Raw genomic sequence first — 26,681 nt, 5'->3', positions numbered from 1 at the left:
AACTAGGGAAAAGGTGACAAAAACAGTCATTTTGGACTTTGAAAGCCTTGATGTAAGTTGAACACAGCACATGATTTAAATGACCAAATCCAAATCCTACTAATTGCCAACCACACTAATAAACAGAAAAGATTAAAGGAAAACCCTTAAAAAAAATCCAAATTATTGCACACCAATGCTACTACAGTAGCATTTATCTGAAATGAGAAAGCAACAATGTATTACTGCTGCTTCACCTGAAATTTCAGTGAATGATGATCCCTCTTACATTCTCCAATAGGAGCTCATCTTTAACTACACAGCTTTAAGTCCACTCGAGAAATTTTAGAATTGGAATTGCATCTCTGGTGTATAACCAAGAGCTTCTAGGTGACCAGCCATGGCTTTGTTCATTGGTGGTGGTCCACACCTCAGTATCTGCACAGTCGACGTGAAATTAGAGATTGCTCTCTCCTCTGCCGATGCTCTATTTACATATATATTCTCGCCATGTAATGTCCTGGAGTAATACTATATAGTATATATAGTAATAACTTAGTGTTAGGGAGATGTATAATACCTGAACATCGGGTGCTGGTGCAGGGCAGTGGGACTGGATCATTTCCTGGGATACAAAACCAACACCGCCATTCCATACCTCAGGAGGCTGTAGAAACATTCGAAGAGGCGGTTAATTTTCTAACTCAGAATACATAGGTAATTCTAGCTGAAAGAATGCATTGTGTATTTAAGCAATAAGGATCACCAAACAAGCTACAATATCTTCTTTTGGCCTGCACTACCCAAGAATTGTATCTCAGAGTACTGCTGTCGGGCTGTATAAAGTACGGAACTCAAACACAACTCCATTGACCATGAAGCCTCATAGATTGCTTAAATTTCTAGAAATCATTTTCATGCAAATGGAAACACTGCACATAGTTCACTAGATGTGCCTCTCAAGGAATTAGATTGGGCCAAAGAAACATGTAGATGTAGGTAATAAAGAAATTAAACAAGAATGCCAGAAGAAAATAATTTGTATATATATCCATTTAAAAAAAGCATATGAATCTGGAAACCATGCTGACCTGGTTTAGCACATAGTAAACTTTAAAACGATCAGGATAATTGGCAGAAAGTCCATCCAACTCTTCCTGCAAGAAAACAAAAAACAAACCAGCTTCAGAATGTGTCAACAATATTAAGCAAACAGTCACTATAAACACAACATCTTGAAGACCATGGGTGATGCTAAATGACAATGAAGATAAAGTTTTATACTTGAAAATATGGACAGTCTGTGAAAAAAAAAATCATTTTCACTATTTTAGGGCTGCTAAACACATTATTCATTAAATGCACTGTTCATTAGATGCAACATTCAAGAATTGACAAGAAAAAACAAATTGAATTTCATTATGTTTGTAGAAAAAACACCATATACACCATATTACCTATTGAATACAATTTTCTTTTTTTAAAAGTCTACTTCCTCTTGTTAGATATGTGTAAATAGTAAAAATGTTACAAATCATTACGGCACAGAACAACAGAAGGCATCTACAGTCCCACAGCAGTATAAAAGTTTACAAATTCTCGCATTAGATGTTTAATAATAGTCCATTACTTAAAACGGTATTGTTCATAACTTCATTTTTAGTACTCACGTATTGAGTTCATAAAGAGTGTCAAATTCAAAAAGTTCTACTTAGATGCAAAAATCAAAGGAGAACAAAGATTGAAGATAGATTGAAAATTACCTTTAAAAGAATATCTTCATATGTTACATTGGCATAGATAAGGTACACCTTAGTATGGTCATTTGGATTTTCCAGAATAGCTCTAGCAACCTAAATAAAAACAAAGAGAAGTGATACCAGTAACTTTTGGCCCATGATAACTTGTAACTTGCCATTTTGGTTTTCTTCCTTATCTTTATTCTGAATGAATGATAACATTTATTCCAAAATAGAATATTTCAAAGCTATAATGCACACATTATCACACAAACCTGAAACATTGGGGTAATGCCGGAGCCTCCAGCAAGCATCCCAAAAGCTCTTACTTGGCCAGGCTGGTACTTAAAACGACCCTGTTACAAGAGAATATTCTTGATATAAGAATTCAAAAGTGAACCAAAAACTAGAGCTCAAATGTAAAGTTAAAACTCTGAAAGCTTTATACACAGTGAAGCATATATTCCCTCTGTCACAAGGCTTAGCATTCACATTTTCCAGGTGAGTAAAAGGTTATCTAACATACTAAAAGATACAAGTTGCTATGAGCCTATGACAGCCTCAATTGTAAAAGTGCACAAAGCAAGGAAAAGACAAGTATTTTTGACAGTCAAAACAAAAAACAACCCTTAAGGCAATAAAGCTATATCCTTCTCTTCACAGACAAAATTCCAAAGGAAAGCATGAACACAACACGATGCAATAATCATGATTCTTAAATGGACAAACGAGAGCAATACCTTGGGGCCCTTCACTGCCAAATAATCACCCACACGCATCTCTCGGAAATGATGAGACATCCTTCCTTGAGGATACATCTAATCAAACATAACGCATAGCATCAAACCAACCAATAAAGACAAAGATATGCAAATACTTCACTGCTATCACAGGTGTAGCTAATCAAAACAAAATAGATCCTGTTACAATACCTTTATAACTAATTCAAAATATCCAACATCAGAGTCCAAAGTGGTTGGAGTGTACGGCTTGATAACTTCTTCACCTTGACCATCTTTACCCCTGTTTTTTATACAGGGGCAGGAAACACAATAAATTCTATGGCAATAGCCAATAGAGTCCCTTAATTTCATCAAACTTTAGATACAAATATTTGAAACACCTAATGTATTAGCCAAGCAAACCTGCAACTCATGTGTTGTCCAATGGGCAACCCTAAAACAGAAGTGGGCGTTGGAAGCTCAAATTTAAACTTTGCCACATTATGGCTGAGCTGTGTCCGCTTCACAAGTTTGAATTCCTTGAATTTCTCGGGATCCAAGCATCCTATGAACCACACACATCACTCCATGATTCAGTTCATAAAACAAATCACGAGCAAACTCAATAGAACAGAAGTTTCGTTTAATCAGGATCACATTAATGACTAAAATATATCACAATTGAATTGATAAATACAGCTATTACTGCATTAGAATGATTACTAATTGGAAGCTACAGTATTGTTATTAATTTACACCTTTAGGCTTCTTGGAAGAGTACACATAATAGGCGGCGGCACCGGCGGCGATCAGCGCAACCGTAACCCCAATGAGAAAGTGAGCTTCGGGTTTCTCAAAAAATTCCATCGTTTCAAAACCTGAAAGAAGGAAAGGAAATAACATCAAATGCGCAACATGAAAGAATGAATAGCTTTCAGCGTCGCCGAACAAATCTAAACACACAGTTTTAAATGAATCTTATGAGAACGATCCAAAAACTGAATGGGTTTTAATCAATTATACACGATAACATAAGATTATTTACTCTTATGATCTAAACCCCAATAAGAGTCTAAAGCTCAGCAAACTGGAAATGAATGAAAAAAACCAAAAAAGAAGATTGAGAAAGTTGGTTACGGAGGATCGGAGGCACTAATAATTATCTCAACTACCCTCTCCGACTCTTCAGTCTTCACTATTCCAAACCTGCTACATTTGCTGCCCCAGATTTTGGATTTTGGCAATATATAATATAATTCATGGCCTGAATCACGATTGCATTTTCCTTTATCTTTTACTTTTACTTTTTATTTTTTAAAGAAAATATTGCACACAAGTCCTCGAATCTTTTGAAACATTATAAGTAATCCTTGAATAATCGACGTATGTCTTAATTCTTTCGTTGAATCGTAAAAACATTTATTACATAGGACAGTTGTCTTGTTCAATGTTCATTTGATGATATAAATACAATACGACACAGTTTCATTTTAAATACACTGTAATTTCATTTTATTATGAACACACACAAAATTTTATTATGAACACACAAAAAACACAGAGTTTGTTACAATGTAACGGCACCGTTTTCGGACCATGGTGCACAAAGCTCCATGGACCATGGTATAACAACCGTATATGATACCCAATTGCCCATAAGAAAGATATCCGGCGCTTGTCTTGCAATTCACACAATTCAGCCCCTCATTATTTTAATGAAAGTTGAAATTCGCCCCAAAATTGCATGTTCCTTGCTTGTAGATACGTCTAGTTTAGAAATAGGAATATGAAGATAATACTTTAACACCAAAAAAAAAAAAAAAAATCCATTTTTATACTTTGTTTTCTTTTGAACGGTGAGAAAACTCGTAACTACTATCCGAGTGCGTATACTAAAGTAAACCCCCGTATTGACCATAAGAAGATCCCCTTATACTATTATGGAAGTCCTTAAAGGATCGTTTCAACTAGCAGTCATCAGTTGTCGGGCACAATTCAACTATGCATAAAATAATATCGCAACTAAAACACTGTAACAGAAAATTTCAAAAGAAAGATTTAATTGAAAAGACTATATCTACTTTTTATGCAAATAATCTTGTCCTCTGCTGTTGGACCTAGGTATCAAATGTTTGTTACACAATAAACTGTATCCACAGTCCATATTCGAGACATACAGTTACATAATAACTATTCAAAAGTGCATATTTCAAAATCAATGAATATATTCACTAGATTAAAAGGATGTTCACTTTAGAGCTGTGAAGGAAAATTGTTCTGGAAAAAGTCTGATGCTTATGCTTATACTTGTTTTGTTTCAGTTTCATCATTTTCATTTTTCATAGGATCAGAACTCACAACAGGGATATTCCGCTTATACTGTGTAGAGGTCAGCCGTCTTTCCAAAGGAGTTTTTCGCTTGCTCACAACGAACCTATTAACCCCCTTACGCATTGGCATTATTGATGGGAAGTCTTCATCTGGTATCTGACTAAGCTCAGAGATGTCTTTTATCTGTGCTACACGCCGGAACCACCTCTCAGTTTTTGCCTCTTCAGACATGTCCAAGGGATCTGGTTCCTTCACAGCAGACCCTTCTAAGCTCTTTCCTGTCCAGCCACTTCTTAGGTTCTGATTCTCGCGCACCTGGGGTGAACCTCTGTTCAAAACACTGGATTGGGATGCGTTATCTTTCTCAGTGTATTTGCTGCTTCCTAGGTCACGATCCAACTTATCAGGAGACCTATCCACCGCAGCAGAATCAATAGAAATAGGTTGGGGCGGTGATTTTGCAACATCAGACTGAGTTGAACTGGACGGGGCTTCACTTGTAGGGGTTTGGGGTGAACCTGACCTATCTGGTGAATCCTTCCTAGCAAAGTAGCCAGGAGGAAATGGAACAAATGGGACAAAGCCCTTACTGGTTGCCTGCTCCATAGCCACTTGTCTTTTGTACACTGGAGAGGTTAAAGAACGATCTTTCTTCTTGCTAACTACAAATCGATTTTCTCCTTTGCGCATTGGCATGATCTCTGGAAAGTCATCATCAGAGACTGCACTCGGCAAATCTTTGACATCATGCAGTTCTGCCATTTTTCTAAACCAACTCTCTGATTTTTCAGCTTGCTCTTTCTCTTTATCCTGGCTATCAGTCGTATTCTCCAATGATTTCTCCAGCTCATTGCTAGAAGTCGGGGAGCCAGTTTGGAGCTCACCTTCTGAAGGAAGAGATTCACGTCCCACTGTTTTATACTCTGTATCCTGGGGTTGCTCCCTTGTAGCAAACATGTTGGCAGGTAACGGAACAAAGTTTTTCCCACTTGTATTAGTCTCTATTTCAGCATTTAGCTCAGTACCAATCTTATCTGGAGTCGAAGAGGAACCACCAAGGATTCGATCTAAACTCTGGCTAATCGCTGAGTCAAGGGTCTTGTCTAAACCACCAGTGCGAGAAGACTTATCTTCTGGAAAGCCATCATTAACCGAGTTCCCTTTGTATTGAAAGTTAGACAGCCTCCTTTCCAAGGATGTCTTTCTTGTGCTCACCACAAACTTGTTTTCTCCTTTCCTTAATGGCATTATCTCAGGGAAGTCTTCATCCGCTGCCATGGTGTTTATACCAGAAGCATCATTTATTTTACTAAACCATCTCTGTGCTTTCTCTTCATTCTCAGCAAGCCTCTTATCGGTTTCAGTTTTATAAGCATAGCCCCCACTATAGCCATTCCCTGAACTGTTATTAACAGTGTTGAATGAAGCCTCAGCAGGTCGTTTGGTATCACATCTTAGGCAGACCACATTTCTTCCATAGTTGAAGAAATCACATCTGGAATTATACACAAGGAGGAAACATTAAGAAAACAGTTATTATGATAAATTATAAAAGGCAAAAGGACAATTAGAGAGCCAAGACTCACTTAGGGCATTCCCACTCCCCGCCTGTCAGCTGTCTTCTTGGTCTAGCTTCCTCACACTCAAGGCACTTGATATTTCTTGCAAAGTTCATAAAATTGCACCTGTGTAACATTAAATCAAGGTAAATAGCATAAAGATTTCAAATATAGTAGGAGCTTACTGATTGAAAGTAACTTAACACTGAAAGTTCTCCTCACTCACTGCTTCTTCCCTCCATTACAAACGCACACTACTAGCAAAAGAAAAATTATATTCTGCTAAAACAACAAAGTATAGAAAGGTCAACTAAGTATCACCTCTTAATTAACCCCAAAAAAGAGAAATTCAAGATCCCAGAAGTTATCACACCTCAAAAACTAGGAAAAAATATAAAACCAAAAAATTATAGAACGAAAGAAATAAGAGAAAGAGAAACTAATTACTAGGGACAAATTGACCTAGATGCTAATAGAGAGACAAAAGAAAAATCTTTAAAATGTTGGAAATAAATTTGTTACATACTTTGAGCATATCCAGTCGCCTCTCTTCATAACAATGTCTTGTCCAGCAGGCCTTGGTGTTTGTCCAGATCTACTTGGAAACTGGTCAACTCCTGGAGGAGGCAAGACAGACACTGGAGTTCCCCAGCTAAGTTCAAACAATTCATGCAAAAGGTTCCTAATAGATGTTTCTAGCAGTTCCCGACTATATAGAGTATTTCTCCCCGGAGAACCAGCAAGGTTGCTTGCATAACTTAATATATACTTCATAATATCAATTGTCTGTACTTCACTGTGATCGACTGCCTGAAATGTAATTTTATAGTTGGAGTAAGGCAAAACGGGAAGATGTGATCAGTGCTGATCAACTAAATGATAAATGACCTAATGGGAAATTACAAAGCTCCAATTCAAACCAGAGGCTTTATCTGATATTTTATTCTTCCCTTTAAAGTTAATGCGGACACATACATCTTTCTACAGTGTCATTTCTTCCCTCGGGAAAACACTTTCCTACCAAAGGAAGTTTGATTGTTTTGGCTACTTTACCAAGTTTTAAGATGGAACTAAACCAGGGCACATCCAACCTCACACACCTTCAATTCAGATCAACCCATCATTTAGAGCTTAGGTAAGAACATGCTACAATGAAGGAGCCTTCCCACTTCACCAGTATTAAGTATGGAATAATAGGTAAGAACTTTTATGCCTAGGTCATATTATGCACCAAGAAACCATTGTTATATATTAAAACTTAAAAGTGAAATTAATGACAATCAATTCAGAAAATAAAGTATCCATTAACTTACCTGGTTTCCATCAATACCAAGAAATGCCCTCATTCTACGTGCTGTTTCAAGAGCAGTTCTGAATAAAAAAGGTGTCCCATTTGACACAACCACCTCAATATCCCTCCTAGAAAGTGACCTGTATAATCATTGTAAGGAGAATAAATCCAAGATTTCCTGTATGGCTGTATTATTAATTTTTAAACACAATTTACATATTCTTAGGCACCAACAATTATAATATACTTCATCATTTCCAGCAGAAAATGTTTTCATAACAGTACACCGTGTCTTTAAGCATTTTACCACCAACAAGAATTGTATCCTTGAAAATTAGTAAAATTACATCCATACTTTATGATAATTTATATACACAAAACATACAGATTAAGTATAAGATTTCCAATAGCTCACTTGCTAGAGAAAACGTAAAGCAATGTCAAATAAGAAGACAAAGGGAATCAAACCTCAAGAGGTTAGGTCTTTCGCGAGCAAACGCTAAACACGCGGTCGCAGCCCGAACAAAATCATCAGGCAATTGCTGGTATGCTACAAAGGCATCCTCCTCATGGATTACTCCACGCTCCGCCTCCGCCCGTCCACTGGCGGAAAGCGCGTTGATTAGGTTGCACCATTCTGGCCAAGGGTGAGCTGTAGAAGGAGAAGAGCTAAGTGCGTTATTGCTATTAACTGGAAGGGCTTGGGAGTGGAATTGTTGTTGGGAGGTCGCGATTGGTGTAAGAGGGGACGAGAAATTGGGAGGCGAATATAAGGCGAGGCGGCGAGGAACGACGGCGAGACGGCGGCCGAAAATAACAGACGGCCGATGTAGGAAGCAGCAAGGACGGTGGAGTATGCAGACGGGTGAAGAAGTGGCAGTGAGAAGTGTAAAGAACCTCGAAGTGCCGCTCATTAGGGCAGGAACGCGGCGGAGCGCGGCGGCGATTAGAGGTTTAGAGGGGTTTTCTCTGTGCTCTGAGTTAACTATAGAAGCGGCGAGTGGATAGAAATGCAGCGGGGCCAAACTTGTAATTGTAGGTTCTGATTTTTAAAATTTTTATTCTTATTTTAAATTTAAATTATGACAGTATAAATAGTTTAGTGAATTGCATAGGTAACCCTATACTTCACTAGATTTCACAAAATCTCCCCTTCAAATTTCAAAAAAGAATTATTTTAGTATTGAAAATCATCTAACCTATAATACTCAAGACATTATTAGCTCAATTCTTTTTTCTTTTTTTTTGACATTATTAGCTCAATTCTTATGAGTTACCGATGTAAAACGCATCCGAGATTTTGTATACATATATACATGTATGAAATTCCTAAATTTGAAGTATGAATACAATAGGAAACAAGAGGAATTCATATTATAAAAACAAAAAAATTGTTTTCCTTTTAATCGACTTAAAGAGTCTATACAAACAATCTAGTTGATTCTTGAATGGTAGATTTATAACTAAGAACATAGAAACAAGTCCTAACAGTTACAATCTGAGAATTACACCCAATGTTGTGAGTTTCTTGTGTGGTAATATGGTACTATCCTATCGTGTGAGTTTTGAGAATAAAAAATTTTTGCCTATTGTGGACAAATTTATAAATTTAGAGGTGTTAAGGTAGGCCAAAGCCTGCGGATCAACCCTAAACCGCCCCGCGGTGAAATGGGTTAGGGCCTAGAAATTGTGGCCCGCAGACTTTTCAAAATATATATATACACACACACACAACATTAACATTTAAAAAATGTAAAATTTAACATTATTTAGATTAAATTATTTGATTATAAAATAATAATATAACAAATTTGTTATTTTTGAAGTTAGGCCCCCAGGGTCCGCGAGCCTGCATGAGACGGGTTAAGGTTAATACTTCTTAGCCCGCAGGCTTCGCAAGCTGGCCTGCAAAAACTCGTGAAAATAGGACACGCAATGGGGCGAGGCGACCTGCATTGACACCCCTAGTTATAATTGATCAAAGTATCTAAAAAAAAAAAAAAAAAAACCAAAAAGGGGAGGAAATCAGCATAAAACAGCACAATGCATTCAATTCTTACTTTCATAATATTCACAATATTCACAATTTCCCTATGCACAAAGAACCCAACCAGCCATGCAACAAATATAACACAACTGAAAACACAGCACCCTTACAAAACACAACCTAAACAATTTGCTTCAAACATTTCCCCACTCTTCTCCCCATCTTCACAGCTATACACTACAAAATACATGAAATTGCAGACAGAATTTACAGCAAAATGAACCAAAAATGTGCTTAACCAACTGAAACACCTCAACAACTTTACTTAACAATGGAAGCAAATTGTCCGAAGCTTTCTTCGTGGAATAAGAGCAGCCCTAAGCTCCATTTTGGGCACAAAAAAAACCCAGATTTTCACTTACGCCAGAGTGATTGCTCTAGTCTGATGAACCTTGTCTGCGTGCGCTACAGGCAGGTAAACTGCACCGTGCAGCGTGCTGTGTGTTCGGCCGTAGAAAGCGTAAACGAGTATTCCTATTAGCAACCACACAGAAACTCGGGCCCAAGTATCAGCGCTGCACAGGAAGAACAGGTGGAAGCATTAATCCCGTGGGAAACATCATCAGCAGACAGCAAACATCATTGTATATAACAGATAGTACAGAAAAGTAGCTTCGAGACTAAATTTGGACTTACCCGAGATTTATTAACAAGTATACATTGATGAGAATGCAAACAATTGGCAGAAGTGGAACAAGCGGGCAAACAAAACCTGGACAAAGAACATCCATTCATGCAAAAGTTGTTATAAAGCAGAAGAGCTTACACATGATTAAGGTAATTTCAAGAGCTGTTTAGCGAAAAGAGGATCTCCAGAGGAAGGGAAAATTTTATCGCGTATCTGCAACTTATATAATCAGTCATGGCATATTGGCATACCTCCCGAATACCCAAAGTTGTGCCTTGCATCATCTTGGTCTATGATCGTGAGCACTATCAGACCGAATAGGAGAAGGAACCCACCAATTCCACAAAGCGTTAACCTTGCAGAACTGATCACAAGTTGATAATTAAGCCATAACAGAGTTCACATCGAATTTAATGACTATAGGAAGATATAATGTGTATCGTTATAGACTGGAGCAGTTTACAAAGGAGAGTGAGTAGGAACGCACTTTGGCAGGCTAACACATGAAGCAGCGGAAGTAAGTACAAGCACCCCAATGCATGTAAACATTATCGTCCATCCAGCAACTTTCCTCCTTTCATCTACTAAAACTGTAGGAGAAAGTGGAGTAAGAGAATAAGGCAATACGACTACACATACTTTTTTATTTCGTTAGGTAGGTGTGAGTTCAAATAAAGCAAACGGTTTGACTAGGTGACCCTAACCGGTAAAAGACCACAAGGAGGTAAACCAGACTAGGTTGCCCATAGCCTGCTCAAACCAAGAAGGCTGATAGGCCGCTCTCACTGGGAGCTGAATTTGGAATCTTATAGTTACCAAGCCGACAATCTGACCAGCTTGGTTGGGGTTGCCCCAGCTTAGTTTTTTCGATTCTAACAAGTTTTGGAAGATAGCAAAAACACATAACACCACCATAAAGGTCCTCTTCTTCTCTTCTTCTTCTTCTTCTTTTTTTTTTTTTTTGAGTACTACTAACTCTGTTACAATGTAGTATCTGTTCATAACTACTTTCTCAACCTACTGAAGCACAAAGAGACAGCAGCGCCTCCACTGAGGCTCGAACCCACCCCCTTCCACATGGGGTGCAACCGGGTGCCACTAGACCACAAGGTCATTGGTACCATGATATCATTATTACCATTGGTAAACTTTGAGACATGCATATGCAAGGCCGTGAATTAAAGGCACATGATTTGGTCTTTAAAGCATAATAGTACACCATAAGGATATGCAATTTAAGTATTTATTGATAGAAATGGCAATTAAAAGAGCCTATGAACTTACAGCTAAATCTATCCGCAGCTTTCTCTAGAAGAGGATGCTCAACGGCTACACCACTTGACAATGTAAGGTTATTGCCTGTACCTGCAGCAAGGTCCTTGGAACTTCCACCATCGGGACACAGGGTTACTGAATCTATCGTATCCCGGGAAGATGATGGCGTTGGAACCTCATTTGGTGGCACATACCGGAGTATAAGCAGAGAAATTGCCACCATTGTAAATGCAAGAAGCGTACCAACACTGACCTGTATAAATAATGAAGCTCTCTAGAGTCTAGAACTCGGAAATCAAAATCGAGAAAAGGGTAAAAAAGGAATCCACGAAAATTTTCGTGATGTTAGAAGATACGCATACCATTCCTGCCAACTGATCAACATCCATGAAGAACGCCAACAGTCCGGAAAGTAAACCAGTCACTACAGTGCTCTTGATGGGAACTTGAGTACGCCTGTTGACATCCGAAAAAAATGATGGCAGCAACCCATCTCGAGCCATTGCCATAAGTATCCGTGGCTGAGAATCATTGAAAAGAAAATACGTTTATGCATTGCAAATTTACGAAGAAACACCCCCACACGTGAAACTGCAATGAAAAGGGGTTTACCTGGGGTAGTATAGAACCCATCAATGTTGAGCAAAGAGCGGTACAAGCTCCAATAGTTACTACATATCTGTAAAAGGAGAAATATGCTGGTAACGTCAAACGCTCCGTTCTTGAAGCTGGATGGGATGGAACATAGCACAAACGAAAAATGCTTTACTTACGATGCCCAGTTAACTCCAAGGCTCGCAAATGCAGAGGAGATTGGGGTATCGGGGTCCATTGTGTAGTAGGGAACCAAACCGACAATAACAGCAGAGACTAACATATATAACGTGCAACATATTGCCAATGCCAAACCAATCCCCAAAGGCAAGTCACGTTGAGGATTCTTCACCTGTCACCAAGTTTAGGAACAATATCAATACTAAGTGTAATGGTGAAAATTATATACGTTGGTAATGAGGATGATAATAGTATTAGGAATAATACCTCCTCGGCAGTACTAGCAACGGAATCAAACCCAATGTACGAAAAGAAAACAGTCGAGGCCCCAGCAAGCATTCCATCAACCCCAAATGGAAAATACCTATCGGTTAATATGTCAAATAAAAAGTCAGAGAACTACTATTGAAGGAAACATATAAAATATGACTAAATAGAAGTTCCGGTATCTACCCAGTAGGAAGTTCATAGCCAGGCCAGCCATTTTTAAAGCCCAAATATCCGCCAGCAACAATAACAAATAGCATAGCGCATATATTTGCGATCGTGACAAATCCTTGTACCACCGTACTCTGCAACAATTATGTTGCTCAGCATAGTCGAGGGGAAATGCCATCTATGAGGAAAATTAATTCATGCAAATATGTACAATAATGAATACCTCCTTAATTCCCACGCATAAAAGCCCAGTGACAACACAGACTAATAGTGCTGCACATGGATCCACTACTACATTAAGCCCGGGGATGGCGTGACGAGCTAAAAAAGATGGCAGACTGTCCTGACCTCCGAAGAGCAAGGCCTAACAAAAGAAAAGGGAACTCGATAAAAGCAATACCACTTAGAACTTAGAAGTAACTGATAGGAAAACATCATCCATTATAATCAAATTACAATTTATACGGGTAGCACTAAATAATGCATAGTTTTGCTTTCTTTTCCCCTCTTTTTTAATCTCCTTTAGGGGGAGTAGGATTTTCCTTCCAATCTGGCCTCTAGACTTTTTAAAACAATCAAAGATCACCAAAAAGGAAGCAATCACCCACAACGTGTTCTTCAAATGGAGATATGAAACACCATACGAGGCCAGGGTAAAATAGATCAAGAAGGGGCTGGAGATACGAGACTACAAAGAGAGGATACTACAGTCTAGTTTGGAAGACTAAAAACCTGCTATTCATATGAGACAAGAATCGAGAGACAACTGTTCAAAACCACAGGAAAAGAAATGCTTACCAGTTATTCTTAGGGAAAACATATATAAATAAATAACAATGTCCAAGAGTGTATATACCGGAAAAGCCCCATTAAAGAAAATTACTACAGAGTACTAAGGAGGATTGACAGTACCAGATTTGGAGATATGCCTCGAGCTACTGCAGAACCTCCAATTGTGTATTCCAATATTAGTGCCCAACCAATCAACCAAGCAACTCTGATAGGAAACCAAGTGTGTTAAAAGAAGAACAAATATTTAAACCTTGACATAAGATCACCACAATTTTCATTACCTTATGGTTCATACCGACTACACTTGATTGAGAAATAAAAAATATGTGGCAGCATTATTAGAATATATTAATCATATATATAAATGCCAGATCGGGAACACTCAAATCCACTAGCATTACCCTTCTCCAACGCATATGTAAGAGTAATGATATGCACTCCCAGCTGACGGGCAACGACTAGCAAGCTCAGCATAGCAGAATGCAGAAAGTGTGGCTGCTATCCCAGCTATTAAGAAGGAAAAGGTAAGGGCTGGGCCTGAATGCTCTCTGGCGACTGTGCCAACGAGAATATATACCCCAGCTCCGATGGTTGATCCGACACCTAATAATGATTTTTTAACCACCAGCCATTTAAGTATTAGTTACAGTTACAAGAATCATATGGCATAGACATCATATATTAGTTACTAACAAACATTTTGCAAATGAAGTCATAATTAAAGTTTCATGTGGGGGTGGGGAATTCAATTCAGAAACTGGTTGCACATATGGGGTAGAACAAATCCAGCCCAAAAAAAAAAAGTGTATACAATAAGAACAAAGATTCTCCATACAGAACATGAGAATAGAACAAATCAATACACATGGAACAAAGAGACAGAAATGATAAACCTTTGGGCATATTAAGAATCATTGAAAACCAAAATATTTACCATGAAGCTTTCAAAAAAAAAATATTTACCATGAAGGGGGGAAACAATTAAGCAAAGAAATTTACAAAACCTTGATCAAATCAACACTATTAATAACAAACAAACAAAAAACTTTTTTTTTTCATTTGAATTACCTATGGCAATGAGATGAGGGACAGTCAAAGCCTTAGCCAATTGATGATGACCTCTACTACCGTGTCCAGAAGATGAAGGCAACGATGAGTCTGAAGGAGAAGAATCAACCTTCTTCCTCCTAACAAGGTTTCCCAATCCCCAAGAAAAGCCACCCCCACCACAATCACCACCCTCATTTTGCCAATTAGAAACAAATCCCATGATGCTTATTCAATTCCCAAACCCTGCTATTCCAAAGATGTGATCTTTCTAACACCCTTTTCTCTTATTCCTTTTACCATGCACAAAGTGGAGAGCCTCAATCTCTTCAGCAACCAATACACATCCAGACAATGATATATATACAATTCTTTACAGAGAAAACTAAGGAGAAAAGCTATGAAGAAGGTGGGTGTTCTTTACGGGGGGATAGAGCTGCCTCTGCCTGCAATCACAGCAACGGAATCTTGGAGAATATGGGGGAAGGCAGGCAAAGATTCAGCTCAAAAAGATGGTGTTTTTTGGGGGAATAAAGAAAGAGGGGAATCTGCGTCGCCCTCTGCTACGCTTTTTGTCCAACGTGCTGTTGTAGGGATGGGGAAGCGGATTAAAGGTTATTTATTCATAGATTTTTCCTCTTCTGTCATCGCCGTTATAAATGGGCGGATATTATTGTTAGTCTTTGTGGCTACACGTGCTTTACACGCGCGTAAATTTTCATGGTCGCGTATATATTATAGCGCACATTGGAATTGCCTGTCTTAAAGTTTGGGAAACTGCATCCAATGTTTCTCTCTTCTCGGATCTTACCCACCAACCCCATTTCATAAAAAATAATACTCCTTTTAATCATTTAATTAAATCCATTATATAATATATATCGATAGCATAAATTGGACTAGAAATTATGATTACACTATGAATGCGTATATTGTGAACAAGTAAAAGGACGCTTAGTCAGTTGGTCGGTTGGACTCCTCAGTCAGTTTGTCGTGTGAGGACCGAGCGGACTAAGCTATGTTATATTATTGAGAAAAAAATAAATATAAGTGATATAGTGTTACAATGTAGCAAATACCATAAATGGTGTGATGTTCCAAGGTCGTGAATATTACAAGTGATGTTGTGTAATAATACATTGGATATTACAAGTGAGGGGAGGACCATCTTATTTATACTAAGCAAGTCGGTTAAACATTAAATGTTCTAGATGCAAGTGGCTTGATGTGGCGCACTCTTGTTGGTCTGGTCAGTCGATACACCATCAACGTTGATGGAAGTGCTATAAATTCCATGAAGAAGGCCAGGATTGGTGGAATTCTCAGAGACAATAATGGAGAGTGGATGAAGGGCTTCTTGGAAAAGATAGAGCACGGCGAGGCACCTTTAATTGAAGCGAAAGCTATTGTCAAGGGTATGAAATGGGCATGGGATAAGGGCCTCCGGGATGTGGAAATCCAGTCAAACGTTGTGTCCTTGTGTGGATTCAAGAAAGAACCAGGCTTCTAAGAGTCTACATATTTGAAAGATTGTTGAGGAAACTATACAATGGTTGGTAAAGATTGGAGGATCTCCCTCGAATGATTTATCGGGAACAAAATAAGATTGTCGATGCTCTCATTGGGTGCACACTAACAAACCAACTAGGTGGTCCTTGATGCAACCCCTTGGGTAGTGACGAAGCCTACCTTAATGACTTGGCTCGTGTTATCTAAAGTGACGGAGAGTTGAATGTGCTCTTTTTCTCAATATATAGATTTTGCACTCAAATGACAAAAGTAAAGCACTTTTACATGTGTTTTTAATGAGTTAATGGGGAGAATACCAATATGCAAGACAGTTTTCCAAGACAATTAAAATGAGGAACGTATTAGCATTATATTGGCAAATACACCAAATTTCTCGTTTATTCTGGGACATCATTTAATTTTAGGAATAACTGCAATAAAACTAAAACAAAATATACGAGTATATTACTGGCTTAATTTGCACTCATGTTCTAATCTTCTAATCTACTAAAAAAATAGTTGTGTTCACTTACTAGTTACTACGTATATAAAAATAAATAAAATTCTATAAAACGAAAGATTGCGTGATTTTCACCTTCGCCCTCAGCGTCAACTTCAAAAACCAAGTGAAAAGCATTTCCTTCTTATCTGAGCAGAATAGGTGACAATGTGACATCCCTTTAATTAGCCTTGTCAGTTGTCTCATCTCCACTCCTGTAATTCAATAGTATTAGTGAAAATAATGACAAAACATTAATTAAAATAAAACTAATTATGCACCCCCTTATTGCAATTCTGATCCATATCACAATGTTGCATGTTCAAGTCTTGATGTTACATTTTTAATCTTTTGTTCTAATGTGTCCCACTACCTCCAATCCTCCATCAACCATCCCTTAATATCTCTTATCTACTACTAGGTTGATGGTTTGCAAAATCACATTTAAGTCAACCCGATTTAGGAAATAGCTAAAATAGGAGATGGGGCAAAATAATAAAAATGTGGCATCGATGAATGGAAAATCATAACACCTGAGAATTATACAGATACTTACAAAAATGAACAACCATGAGCACCCTCCACCCACACACTAAAAAGGCTAGTGGTGCACAACTTGAGACCAAAAATGCATGTTCCCTTACAATTTGAATCCAATATTTACATTGTTAGGTGAAGATTATTCATTAATCATTATGCATGTACGACACATCTTACCTTAGAAATATATATATATTCAAATTTTTATTTAATTATTATTCATCATCATAATCATAACGGATAATAGTAAATCACTAAATGGAGACCCACCCTATGCGCCTATGCACAGTGCGCACGCACACACACATATATAAATATATATATATATATATATATATATATATATATATATATATGCAAAATAGTAACAAGCATGATTCTTCAATTGAATGCTAAATGCCATTTACTCACTTGAGCCTTAGTTTCAATTATCAAAAATTCAAAATTCAGAATTCTTAGCACTCACATTCAGAAGGTTGATACGAGACCAATGCCCAACTCCTCTGCAAGCTCATCCCATACTGGAAGCAGAACCAACACTACAAGAAATACAGCCACAGAAATAAGAGTTTTTCTCCAGGTTCCCACCTCCGTCACATCATTCAAGCAAGGCTTCTCTGGAGTCCTCTGTGCACCATGGAAACAAATTATTGTAGTTCAGACTAGTCTTTACCAGAAATGAGATAATAGCCTTTTTTTGTCTCATTTTATTTACACTGGAATTTTAAGTTTTAAATACCTGGCACAGGAGCACATATAATCCCCATGGAAGTGACAAAGGTCCACCCAGCTGAGAGATTCACAAATTAAAAATCTCGATGAGCATCAATGTTGTGAAGAAATTAGAGGAAACTAGTCAAAACTACATAGACAGCCAAGAAAGGACTTAAAGGAACAGTCTGTCAGCAGATTTCTATGTGCACTACTACATAATTTTATAAATAGCAGAAGAGAATGTTATGCTTTAATTGAGACAATTGGTTGATCTCAGAAATTAGATTATGCTGAGGTGGATAAAGGTTGACTTATCACGTGACTTAATAAAGTAACACATTATGTTGAACTATGGGGAATTGAAACAAACAAGCTTAAGGGAAGGCCTACCACTCCAAGCCCCAGCATTGTGTAAGTTACCAGACCAAAGGCAATGATAGCACTTTTTCCAAAAGCACCCTGTCAGGAGAAGTGTAGTGGAAAATTAGCAAATGCAAAGGGAACTTTACCATCACTCATCAAAACCCTGAAGTAAAATCAAAGAAAATAGAAATCTTGAGGAGAAGACATAAGACAAAGGAAAAAAGCATGATGCCATGTGTCCCTAATGTCTGGCAAAGAAACAAAACAGAGAAATCTTCTCTGATGTGTTCAAGTGTTCAGCACATATAGCTTGTCAGATGTGTTGTTGAACACTCATATAATATCTTTAGAAATGTTGTCCTAGCTTCTTAAGTTCTTAGGGAAGCCATTAATACTTTTATGTTAACTTCAAGCCTTCAGTCAATCACTGAAACTACAGAAAAAAAGATAAAAGTTACCTGAATAGCTCTGCCACCATCAAGACATCCAACCGGTAGCATATTGAAAGCTGACGTAGTTAAGCCGCACCTGCAAAGACACCTTGCAGTAAGCTTACAAAGTTACAAGTGGTAAACTTGGAAAAGCTAAAACTAAAACAGTGATTACCAGCCAGCAATCACAAGAGGATGGATTGAAACTGCAGCGGCGTGCATTTCTCTGTGAAATACAAGGACAAAGGTCAAATATTTGTAACAAGGGAGTTTACGGAAGCTAAAACAGACAATGATGGTAATGCAAGAATACCCCAATATTAATGACACATGGTAAATGTTGTCCATTTCTGAAATGATAATTATATATATGTAGAGGATCTTTCATGTTACAGCAGAAAGTAATTTGTGAGTAAGATTTGAAGATTTATTCCATGAACTCTTCTTTGACAGAACCTAAGGAAGGCTAAACTTACGAATAACCGAGAATGCCTCTGCTAATAAGTCCAAGAAGCAAGGAGCCTTGGAAAAGTGTGCTAGGAACCTGAACCAAGTCTCCTGAAGCAGTTGGGTTTGAAGAAAGTAGTAGGCCAACAGCAAACATGACAGAAGACAATGCAGCACCAGCAAATGGCCCAGCTAGAGAAATGTCAACCAAGGCTTTTCGGTCAGGAAGAATAGACTTGAACTGCAGGAGTGAACACAAAGGATGGAAAAGATTAACAAGAATGACACATATGCATCAGGGCCTTAAACAGTGAAAAGAAAAATAACAATAACAATTAATGAAGATTATTGAAAAGCAAATTTTGCTCTGGCATGGATAAAATGGACCAAGAATAAATTTATACTGTAAAACCTGCCCAATTTTGTACTTCAATCTATTGCAAAATAGCCTAGCATTTTAAAATGAACCAAAAAAATTGAAATTCTGTACTATTTAGGATATTCCCACATATTTTCTCAAAGCATCTCTCAATGTTGTGCTTGAATAACATATTCTTGGACTTCCATATGAAAAAAGGCAAAAAGCATTTGTTTTCCCATTACTGGTGCCATTTGGCATGTATGCTTCCTACTAGAAAGAAACACACATGGAGAGGAAAAGAAATAGCATGATGTGGTAGGCTCCACAATTAGTGTTCTAGGCCCTCTCAACATATGGAGATCCGTCAACCAAAAAAGAACCATTACAAACAGGGAGATAATTACATGCTTCTTAATCAGCTCTCTCTCTCTAGATGGGAAGTTCTTTAAAGAAAACATGAAAGACTCCACTTATGTTGATCTAATATAAACATAAGAATTGTCGTTTTGCCAATTTCACTAAGTTCACATTTGCTAGAACTGAAACCAAATATTACCTGAGTGATCGCTCCAAAGCTCCCAAGGGTAATGTTTGGAATTAAGTAAGGAATGCTTAGTTTCACTTTTCTTGGAAAGGCAGCCAGAAAATGCCCAACTTCCTGCAGGAAATAAACTCCTTCACTTAGAATTATAAAGTTGAAGAATTATTAAAGATATACAAGGGAAGGGTGGCAGTAGACAAATATATGTTAAACCACCCACTAAAATACCTACAGCATCAAAACAAGTTGGTCATTCTGCAATAGGTTTTCTAAAGAAATACACTTGTCATTGTATACATTTCCATGAAATTAACTGCATGGTTTATTAAGAAGGATATGGCAACAAAACGATCTAAATAGGATACACAGAAGATGAAGAAAATAATTGGCAAAGAAGTATTTTTCTCACAAATGTATAAAATGGAAGGGAAAATGACAAGTTATCCAACAATGTGGAGAAATATAAGAACTTCTTTTTCACATTGAATTTAGTCACAAAGAATAACAGAATATAGGAGAAAAAGAATATTAATATATGCTTATGGAGTGCAATAAAAATTTTCAGAAACAGTGGGAAAAATGAATAGTGTGAAGTTTCAGTAAAAACATTCTCTGAAAGATAATGCAGAGCCCCCAAATCTCTAGAAAACACTCAGTTTAGTTTTGGGAATTTTTTTAACCTATTTCTCTGTTATTTCTATATGAGAGAATGCTGCTCACTCAATTGAGTGTCAGAACCCTTTATTAAACCTTGAATTCGTGGACATAATTCATACATAATGTAACTGCGCTATAAGGACAGCATATGGTTAAGGAGATGGGAGCGGATGGGTTCCAGCAAGAGTAATAGACGCTTATGGGAAAACGACATTAAAAAAAAAAGTTAAAGAAGGAATAGTTTCACTTAGTCCACAGTCCTCCTGAGGTTTGTGCCAGTAAGCTGGACCCCTACTGTTAGTCCTGTAATAAAACTATTCTTGGGGTCCCATGAGCTTTCATTCTCTATTCACTTTAATCTAGAGTACATATTCATTTCTATTATATTGTGAGAAATTTCAATTCCATTTTTTAAGAAATATTGTTTAAAAGACAAAGAGAAAAGAAAGAAAATTATTTTTAGTGTTTATAGCATAAATTTTAATCCATAAAACATCAGGAACTCCAAGTGTACTGACTCCAACCTCAGGGGATCCAAGTGAAATTATTCAAAAATTTACCTATAGTTTGAACTTTGTTCCTGACTTTAGTCATTGTTAATCTTTCATGTAACATGTAATGCCATTATAGCAACTAAGTAACAGAAAGAATTCTTACATGGAATAACTGCACTCCCAGGACACCATAAGCTAAGGGTAAAGCAGACTCTACAAAGGGTAACAAAAGCTGCATGTCTGGTGGTTCAATGGCATTTGGATCAGTAAAGTACTTAACTACCTCTGGAGGAAGGCGATTAATCTGCTTAAGCAAAAATCACAATAAATTAGAACACTCCTATTCAACCTTAGTGTACTAAAGATAACAATGATACAAGAATTGGCATGAAGTGATCATGTGAAAGGAAATGGAAAAATAACAAAATACAAGGATTAACAAACCTGAGATGCAATTCCTAGCTCCACAGAGGATCCAATTGTAAGAAGAAATAAAATAAGAGCAATCACATACTGCCACAGTGTTGTAGGACTGGGTTCAGAAACCTCTTTACGCAGCATTCCAAAGCTGACTCTAGGTCCACCACGTGGATCTTCTCCTTCAGAATTAGGTTCCTCCACCATGAATAAGTTGTACTTATCACCCATAATTTCAGATAGTTGACTCTGAAGTTTGGCAAAAACATCCTCCCTCTTTCCCCTAAGATTTCCAAGGAAAAGAATGCCCTCTCCTAGATCTCCAAATGGCTCCTCTCTTGTCACCCAGAAAGTGGAATATCCAAAAAGTTTGTCCTTAATGATCTTTACATCAGAAGGATCAACTTTCTCTGGTCCAAGAAGTTCCATCAATTTGAAAGAATCTATTTGGAAATTATTATAAGGTGATCCAACCAGTGTTGGCTGCTGCAAAGGTAAAAGAATAAAAAAAAAATTAGGTACATTAGCATCATCTTATCTTCAAATCCTTTTTATCTTAAGCTTGATGCTTCCCTCTTTCTTTAGTTATTAAAGCACCATTCAAGCATGTTTTGTCTCTTACAAGATTCATTGTTACAGTAGGTTTAATCCTGCTGATCATAACTGAAGGTGGAGTAGCTTGACTCATTCTGAATACTTCTAATTTTCTATTTTGAGCCGATCATATTGGTTACTGGCCAGCAATAAATCATGTCCACGATTAACTATCAAACCAATTCCAACAAAACATTTATTAGGCCAATCTAGAGTCAAGTTTGGCATACCTTTAGTAGCTATTTCACCTTACATCCGCAATTGTGGTATACTTTAGATTACACAAACTTAAAATAACTATGACATTACAAAAGCTATTCATGCCAACATATAAGCATAATGTATCTCTCCTGAATTGTGCCTCTGGAGAATTTGATAATTATCAATACACAATAAATTGTAGACTGTTTCTGAGAACAATAAAGAAATTAGAAAAGCTCACTCTCGAAGAAACGGATGGTGGAGAATCCTCGGAATCCTTAGCGACGCCTGCGCCGCGCCTATCCTCGGCGGCGTCGTCAGAAGCCGTAGTGGTAGTCGTGGCTGTAGCCGTATTCGAAGAGTTGTCCTTTTCCAGCTTCCCGTCTCCATTGTTCCGGCCGCCATTACCGCCGTCGGTGCCACTGAAAGACCTAATTATCAATCTGCCGAAATTTCTCTTTGAAATTCTCCTCAGCTGGATTCGGTGCTTCAGCGTGTAACTCGTCGGAGGATTCAAATGGAACCTCAGGTTTATTGCGCTGCTGAAGCTACAGCTTGTGAACGTTGCCATCGTATTGCAAAGGAGATGAAAGCCCCCGCCAATGGTTTTTCTCCTTCTTCACTTCATAGCATCTCCATAGACCATAGTATATCTTATTCGCCGGACTAAAATATCTGTTGTCTTTTTATTTTTATTTTTCTTCATTTTGAGATATTTGACTTTTTTTGGTGACAAATCAAAGTGTAATAATCAAGATTATAGCACAGTTTATACTTAGCTGATGAAATTGTTGTAGAATAAATTTTGTTTGTGAAATGACATTGATACACAGTTTGTAAATGCACATATTGTTTTTAAGTATATAGAAGGTTAAGTAACATTGTCTACGAGTGCTAGTATTAACTAGTGTTTTATTATGTACTTACAAATATATGATAATAATTCAATTAATTAAATAAATTAAATGACTAATCAACACTAACACAATTAAGAAAATCAAAAGCAAAATTAGAAACACCAACCGATGATAAATGAGTACTTGAACTTATGATTTTTTAAAAATACTCATTATTCTTTATAAGGTGTATTCGTTTTATACTTTTTCAAACATTTTGAGCCAAATAATCTAAGTCTCGCCACCAGGATTCTAACTTATGACCACTCACTTTAAATGGTAATCGAGATGTTGTCACACTACATGGAAGTTGGTGAGCCTATGAATCTATTTGAACCCCATTGACCACAATAAATACATACCAAAAACAATTGCATATTAGTGAGATTGCAAGACGTTTATGCTAATATATTTTTCAAGAGTATTATAATTAATATTTAGGTTGATTAATCATAATCTCTTTTCAATTTAAATCATTAAATATTGCATTAATTTTTATTTTTGTAGCTAAGCTAAATGATACAAATGATATCTCTAATGCAAATATATTCATCAAACATATATGAATTTAATATGTCGACGATTATTAGTTCAAAAATAATGAACATCATAAATGAATCAAAGGATAAACAATTATATTGGGTTAAGAAATAATTAAGAAAATGGTATTTCATCATAAGTTCAAGTACTAAAAATTAAGGCAAAAAACAAAATAAATCAAATAAGTGATAAAAGGAATTTAAAAATATAGAAAAGTTCATTTAATTCATGAATAAAAATCGACTCCAAACTCTCCGGCAAATTATGTTGTGGACCCAGGTCCACCTTGCAAGGTGGACCTGGGTCCAAAACTACGTCGTTTTTGTCTTCTTCTTTTTTTTTCTTTTTTTTTTTTTAAATAAAAATTAGTAAACATATTGATGAATATATAGTTATCCAAAAATGTGTGAATGTAGAGGTTTCAAAGTGTGAATGTAGAGTATAGAAATCGTGAATGTAGATTTATGATTGTGTGAATGTAGAGTTGCCCAGAAATGTGTGAATGCGGAGGTTTCAAATTGTGAATATGGAGTATAGAAATCGTGAATGTAGAGTTATGCATGTGTGAATCTGTAATAGAGTTAAAAGTTCTAGCAACTTGTAGCCCTGTAATGTGTGAATGTGGAGTTCTCAAATTGTGAATATGGAGTATAGGACCTGTGAATATAGAGTTTTGAATGTGTGAATGCACAACAGTGGTAATATAGTTACTAAACATATAATCCTGTAATGTGTGAATGTAAAGTTTACAAAGTGTGAATGTAGAGTATAGTGTATGTGAATGTAGATCCAGGTCCACCTTGCAAAGTGGACATGGGTCCACGGCATAACAACCCAAACTCTCCCGAGATGTAAAATTGTCTTTTAAGATGTGCTTGAAATCCAGAAAAGTGTTTTGGGTCACACCATTGAGAGCGTTTTGGGTATGTAATAATTAGATTGGATTTGCTGGACCAACACCTATTTACTAAAAGCCCATACTGAGGCCCGTTTAACGACGCAGGCTGTCGGCAAACGGCAAGTTAATGGGTCCGTTAAGTACAAAAAATCTAAGGCGTCGTTTTCACTTTTCAGCAAACAAAGATTCGGTGCACTGCCCATGCCTATGTAGATAACATTTGTCTGATAAAGAGAGGGCAAGTGGCATTTGATACTCTCCAAGACTCCAACTGAATCAACGAATCCAAGTTTAGACTAATTTTGATGAAGGCTATTTTATGAAAAAGTTTTATTATTTAAATTTAATTACACTACTCCCCATTAAATAAAACTTAATATCGCACCTCGAAAAGCGTGATTAAATAGGTGAATCATAATTCTTTCTTCACAGGTAAATCATAATTCTTGTATTTAAATATCACGAGTTTGTTATATACACACTAGAACAAATATTACCTTTTATAATTATAAATAATCAAACAGTACACATATTACACTAAACTACACGTACAATTGTATTAGAAAATTCATATATTTAATTTAAAAATTGCATTAAGAAAGCAATCAATTATGATTAGTTATTACATCCTTCTTTTAACAAACACTCTCATTTATCTATATTTAACTTACACATTAAGACTGTTTTTTTTAATAAGACTTTGTTTATTTTAGTTTTTCTATCTTTTATTTGAAAATTATGAAATTTATACGGATAGTACACACCTATATATTTAAATGAATTTTTCTTACATAGTCACATAACAAAACTACCAAATATTACCAAAACTACCAAATATATTTATTAGTGATTTTTTTTTTATTTGAAATTTTTTGTTTTGATAGAGGAGAGGGATGGCGAGATGAAGGAGAGATTGGAAGAAAAAAAAAATTGTGAATTTTGTATGGATAAAGCGTCGAAGTCACACGGACCGTCCACGTAAAGAGGGCAAGTTAGTAATTTGGGCAATTACACAGATCATCATCTTTCCGCGTTTTCTCTTCCTATAAATTTATTCGCAGGGGGCCGATCTAATCACACTACTACTACACAGATCGTAGAAGAAAGATAATATATATAAAAAAAATGTCAGGAATTATTCACAAGATCGAGGAGAAGCTCCACATGGGAGGCCACAAGGAGGAGGAGAAGCACCACGACAAGGCGGAAGGCCACCATAGCGGCGAACACAAGGCGGAGCACTGCGGCGGCGGCGAGCACAAGGCCGAGCATAAAGGCGAGCACAAGGAGGAGCACAAGGAAGGGTTAGTGGAGAAGGTCAAGGACAAGATCCACGGCGAAGGCGGCGAGCACCACGACAAGGAGGAGAAGAAGAAGAAAAAGAAGGAGAAGAAGAAGCACGGGGAGCACGGCCATGACAGCAGCAGCAGCAGCGACAGCGATTAGATCCGTCCATCGTCCGCCGTTGATGGACTTAATTTGCCGGCGATGGAGTTCAGTTCTACTTCTGATGAGATATATGGTCGGAGTTTATTAAATAATAATTAAAAAAATAAGTCAAACGTGTGTGTATTTGTTGCCTTGTTTAGTGCGTAATTACATGTGTGTATGGACTATGGATACATGTGTGTTCTCTTTTTAACAGCGGTTAAATAAAAATGCTTACCTCTAAAGTCTAAACATTTGCATGGGTGCGATTTAGCCTGATTTTATATTACAGAAATATAATGCTCTTGCATTTTTTATTTGTTTTTTTTATTTTTATTTTTTAATCATTGATTATGAGATGGAGCGCTCATTTAGTTGAGAAAGTAGTTATAAACGGATACTACATTGTAACAGAGTCAAATAGTAATAAAAAAAAAAAAGAGATAGATGAAATTAGTTTGTGCCTTCTCATAGAAAGTTTAGTTATCAAAGAGAGTACTGGTCGTAGCCTTTTTGAGGTACAAGCAAA

General features: G+C 37.0%; 5 protein-coding genes across 7 annotated transcripts; 1 reads left to right on the top strand and 4 right to left on the bottom strand.

Moving 5' to 3' along the window:
• Positions 1-14: 14 nt before the first annotated feature.
• Positions 15-3,710, bottom strand: LOC116028713 (NADH--cytochrome b5 reductase 1). Of its 2 annotated transcripts, none has more exons than XM_031270519.1 (10): positions 3,578-3,710; positions 3,199-3,318; positions 2,864-3,005; positions 2,651-2,741; positions 2,459-2,536; positions 1,994-2,074; positions 1,743-1,832; positions 1,071-1,136; positions 560-646; positions 15-417 (listed from the first exon to the last, which is right to left on the bottom strand). In XM_031270519.1, the coding sequence occupies exons 2-10, from the start codon at positions 3,305-3,307 to the stop codon at positions 325-327; spliced, it is 837 nt and encodes a 278-aa protein (XP_031126379.1). In that variant the 5' UTR covers positions 3,308-3,318; positions 3,578-3,710; the 3' UTR covers positions 15-324. The 2 variants fall into 2 exon arrangements, with proteins under 2 accessions (XP_031126379.1, XP_031126380.1); XM_031270520.1 differs by lacking the exon at positions 3,578-3,710 and adding an exon at positions 3,486-3,504.
• A 773-nt stretch (positions 3,711-4,483) lies between these two features.
• On the bottom strand, positions 4,484-8,656 carry LOC116029444 (zinc finger protein VAR3, chloroplastic). The gene is made up of 5 exons (XM_031271456.1): positions 8,090-8,656; positions 7,644-7,761; positions 6,857-7,140; positions 6,358-6,456; positions 4,484-6,266 (listed from the first exon to the last, which is right to left on the bottom strand). Exons 1-5 carry the CDS (start codon positions 8,533-8,535, stop codon positions 4,742-4,744), a joined length of 2,472 nt encoding a protein of 823 aa, XP_031127316.1. The 5' UTR covers positions 8,536-8,656; the 3' UTR covers positions 4,484-4,741.
• A 990-nt stretch (positions 8,657-9,646) lies between these two features.
• On the bottom strand, positions 9,647-15,233 carry LOC116030355 (cationic amino acid transporter 2, vacuolar-like). The gene is made up of 14 exons (XM_031272585.1): positions 14,644-15,233; positions 13,977-14,178; positions 13,696-13,780; positions 13,007-13,147; positions 12,799-12,917; positions 12,613-12,709; positions 12,345-12,517; positions 12,184-12,250; positions 11,934-12,092; positions 11,581-11,824; positions 10,784-10,886; positions 10,548-10,660; positions 10,305-10,380; positions 9,647-10,183 (listed from the first exon to the last, which is right to left on the bottom strand). The coding sequence occupies exons 1-14, from the start codon at positions 14,843-14,845 to the stop codon at positions 10,027-10,029; spliced, it is 1,938 nt and encodes a 645-aa protein (XP_031128445.1). The 5' UTR covers positions 14,846-15,233; the 3' UTR covers positions 9,647-10,026.
• A 1,243-nt stretch (positions 15,234-16,476) lies between these two features.
• On the bottom strand, positions 16,477-23,037 carry LOC116030770 (probable zinc metalloprotease EGY1, chloroplastic). Of its 2 annotated transcripts, none has more exons than XM_031273101.1 (11): positions 22,632-23,037; positions 21,623-22,081; positions 21,342-21,482; positions 20,043-20,144; positions 19,155-19,366; positions 18,854-18,904; positions 18,706-18,775; positions 18,275-18,343; positions 17,910-17,960; positions 17,637-17,797; positions 16,477-16,845 (listed from the first exon to the last, which is right to left on the bottom strand). In XM_031273101.1, the coding sequence occupies exons 1-10, from the start codon at positions 22,959-22,961 to the stop codon at positions 17,639-17,641; spliced, it is 1,644 nt and encodes a 547-aa protein (XP_031128961.1). In that variant the 5' UTR covers positions 22,962-23,037; the 3' UTR covers positions 16,477-16,845; positions 17,637-17,638. The 2 variants fall into 2 exon arrangements, with proteins under 2 accessions (XP_031128961.1, XP_031128962.1); XM_031273102.1 differs by having other exon boundaries at positions 21,623-22,078.
• A 2,756-nt stretch (positions 23,038-25,793) lies between these two features.
• LOC116030215 (protein SRC1-like) lies at positions 25,794-26,404 on the top strand. The gene has a single exon (XM_031272391.1). The coding sequence runs from the start codon at positions 25,850-25,852 to the stop codon at positions 26,168-26,170; it is 321 nt and encodes a 106-aa protein (XP_031128251.1). The 5' UTR covers positions 25,794-25,849; the 3' UTR covers positions 26,171-26,404.
• Positions 26,405-26,681: the final 277 nt, after the last annotated feature.

The sequence above is a fragment of the Ipomoea triloba genome, chromosome 9, assembly GCF_003576645.1.
Source record: "Ipomoea triloba cultivar NCNSP0323 chromosome 9, ASM357664v1".
Classification (NCBI taxonomy): Eukaryota; Viridiplantae; Streptophyta; class Magnoliopsida; order Solanales; family Convolvulaceae; genus Ipomoea; species Ipomoea triloba.
This window is presented reverse-complemented; position numbering and strand designations above follow the sequence as displayed.

Bases quoted from the DNA above. Each gene is read 5' to 3' on its own strand.
- LOC116029444 (XM_031271456.1), bottom strand. From the start codon at position 8,535: ATGAGCGGCACTTCGAGGTTCTTTACACTTCTCACTGCCACTTCTTCA. The intron at 7,762-8,089 runs GTTTGATTCCCT...ATGATTATACAG, and splicing joins GAAAGACCTAACCTCTTGAG to GTCACTTTCTAGGAGGGATA. The intron at 6,267-6,357 runs GTGAGTCTTGGC...GTATAATTCCAG, and splicing joins GGGGAGTGGGAATGCCCTAA to ATGTGATTTCTTCAACTATG.
- LOC116030355 (XM_031272585.1), bottom strand. From the start codon at position 14,845: ATGGGATTTGTTTCTAATTGGCAAAATGAGGGTGGTGATTGTGGTGGG. The intron at 12,093-12,183 runs GTAAACCCCTTT...AATGATTCTCAG, and splicing joins TGGGTTCTATACTACCCCAG to CCACGGATACTTATGGCAAT. The intron at 10,661-10,783 runs GTGCGTTCCTAC...ACTTGTGATCAG, and splicing joins TCATGTGTTAGCCTGCCAAA to TTCTGCAAGGTTAACGCTTT.
- LOC116028713 (XM_031270519.1), bottom strand. From the start codon at position 3,307: ATGGAATTTTTTGAGAAACCCGAAGCTCACTTTCTCATTGGGGTTACG. The intron at 3,006-3,198 runs GTGTAAATTAAT...TGTGGTTCATAG, and splicing joins CTCTTCCAAGAAGCCTAAAG to GATGCTTGGATCCCGAGAAA. The intron at 2,742-2,863 runs GTTTGCTTGGCT...TATAAAAAACAG, and splicing joins GGACAACACATGAGTTGCAG to GGGTAAAGATGGTCAAGGTG.
- LOC116030215 (XM_031272391.1), top strand. From the start codon at position 25,850: ATGTCAGGAATTATTCACAAGATCGAGGAGAAGCTCCACATGGGAGGC.
- LOC116030770 (XM_031273101.1), bottom strand. From the start codon at position 22,961: ATGGCAACGTTCACAAGCTGTAGCTTCAGCAGCGCAATAAACCTGAGG. The intron at 22,082-22,631 runs GTGAGCTTTTCT...TTACCTTTGCAG, and splicing joins CACCATCCGTTTCTTCGAGA to CAGCCAACACTGGTTGGATC. The intron at 18,344-18,705 runs GTAACTTTTATC...TTCTCCTGACAG, and splicing joins ATGGTGGCAGAGCTATTCAG to GGTGCTTTTGGAAAAAGTGC.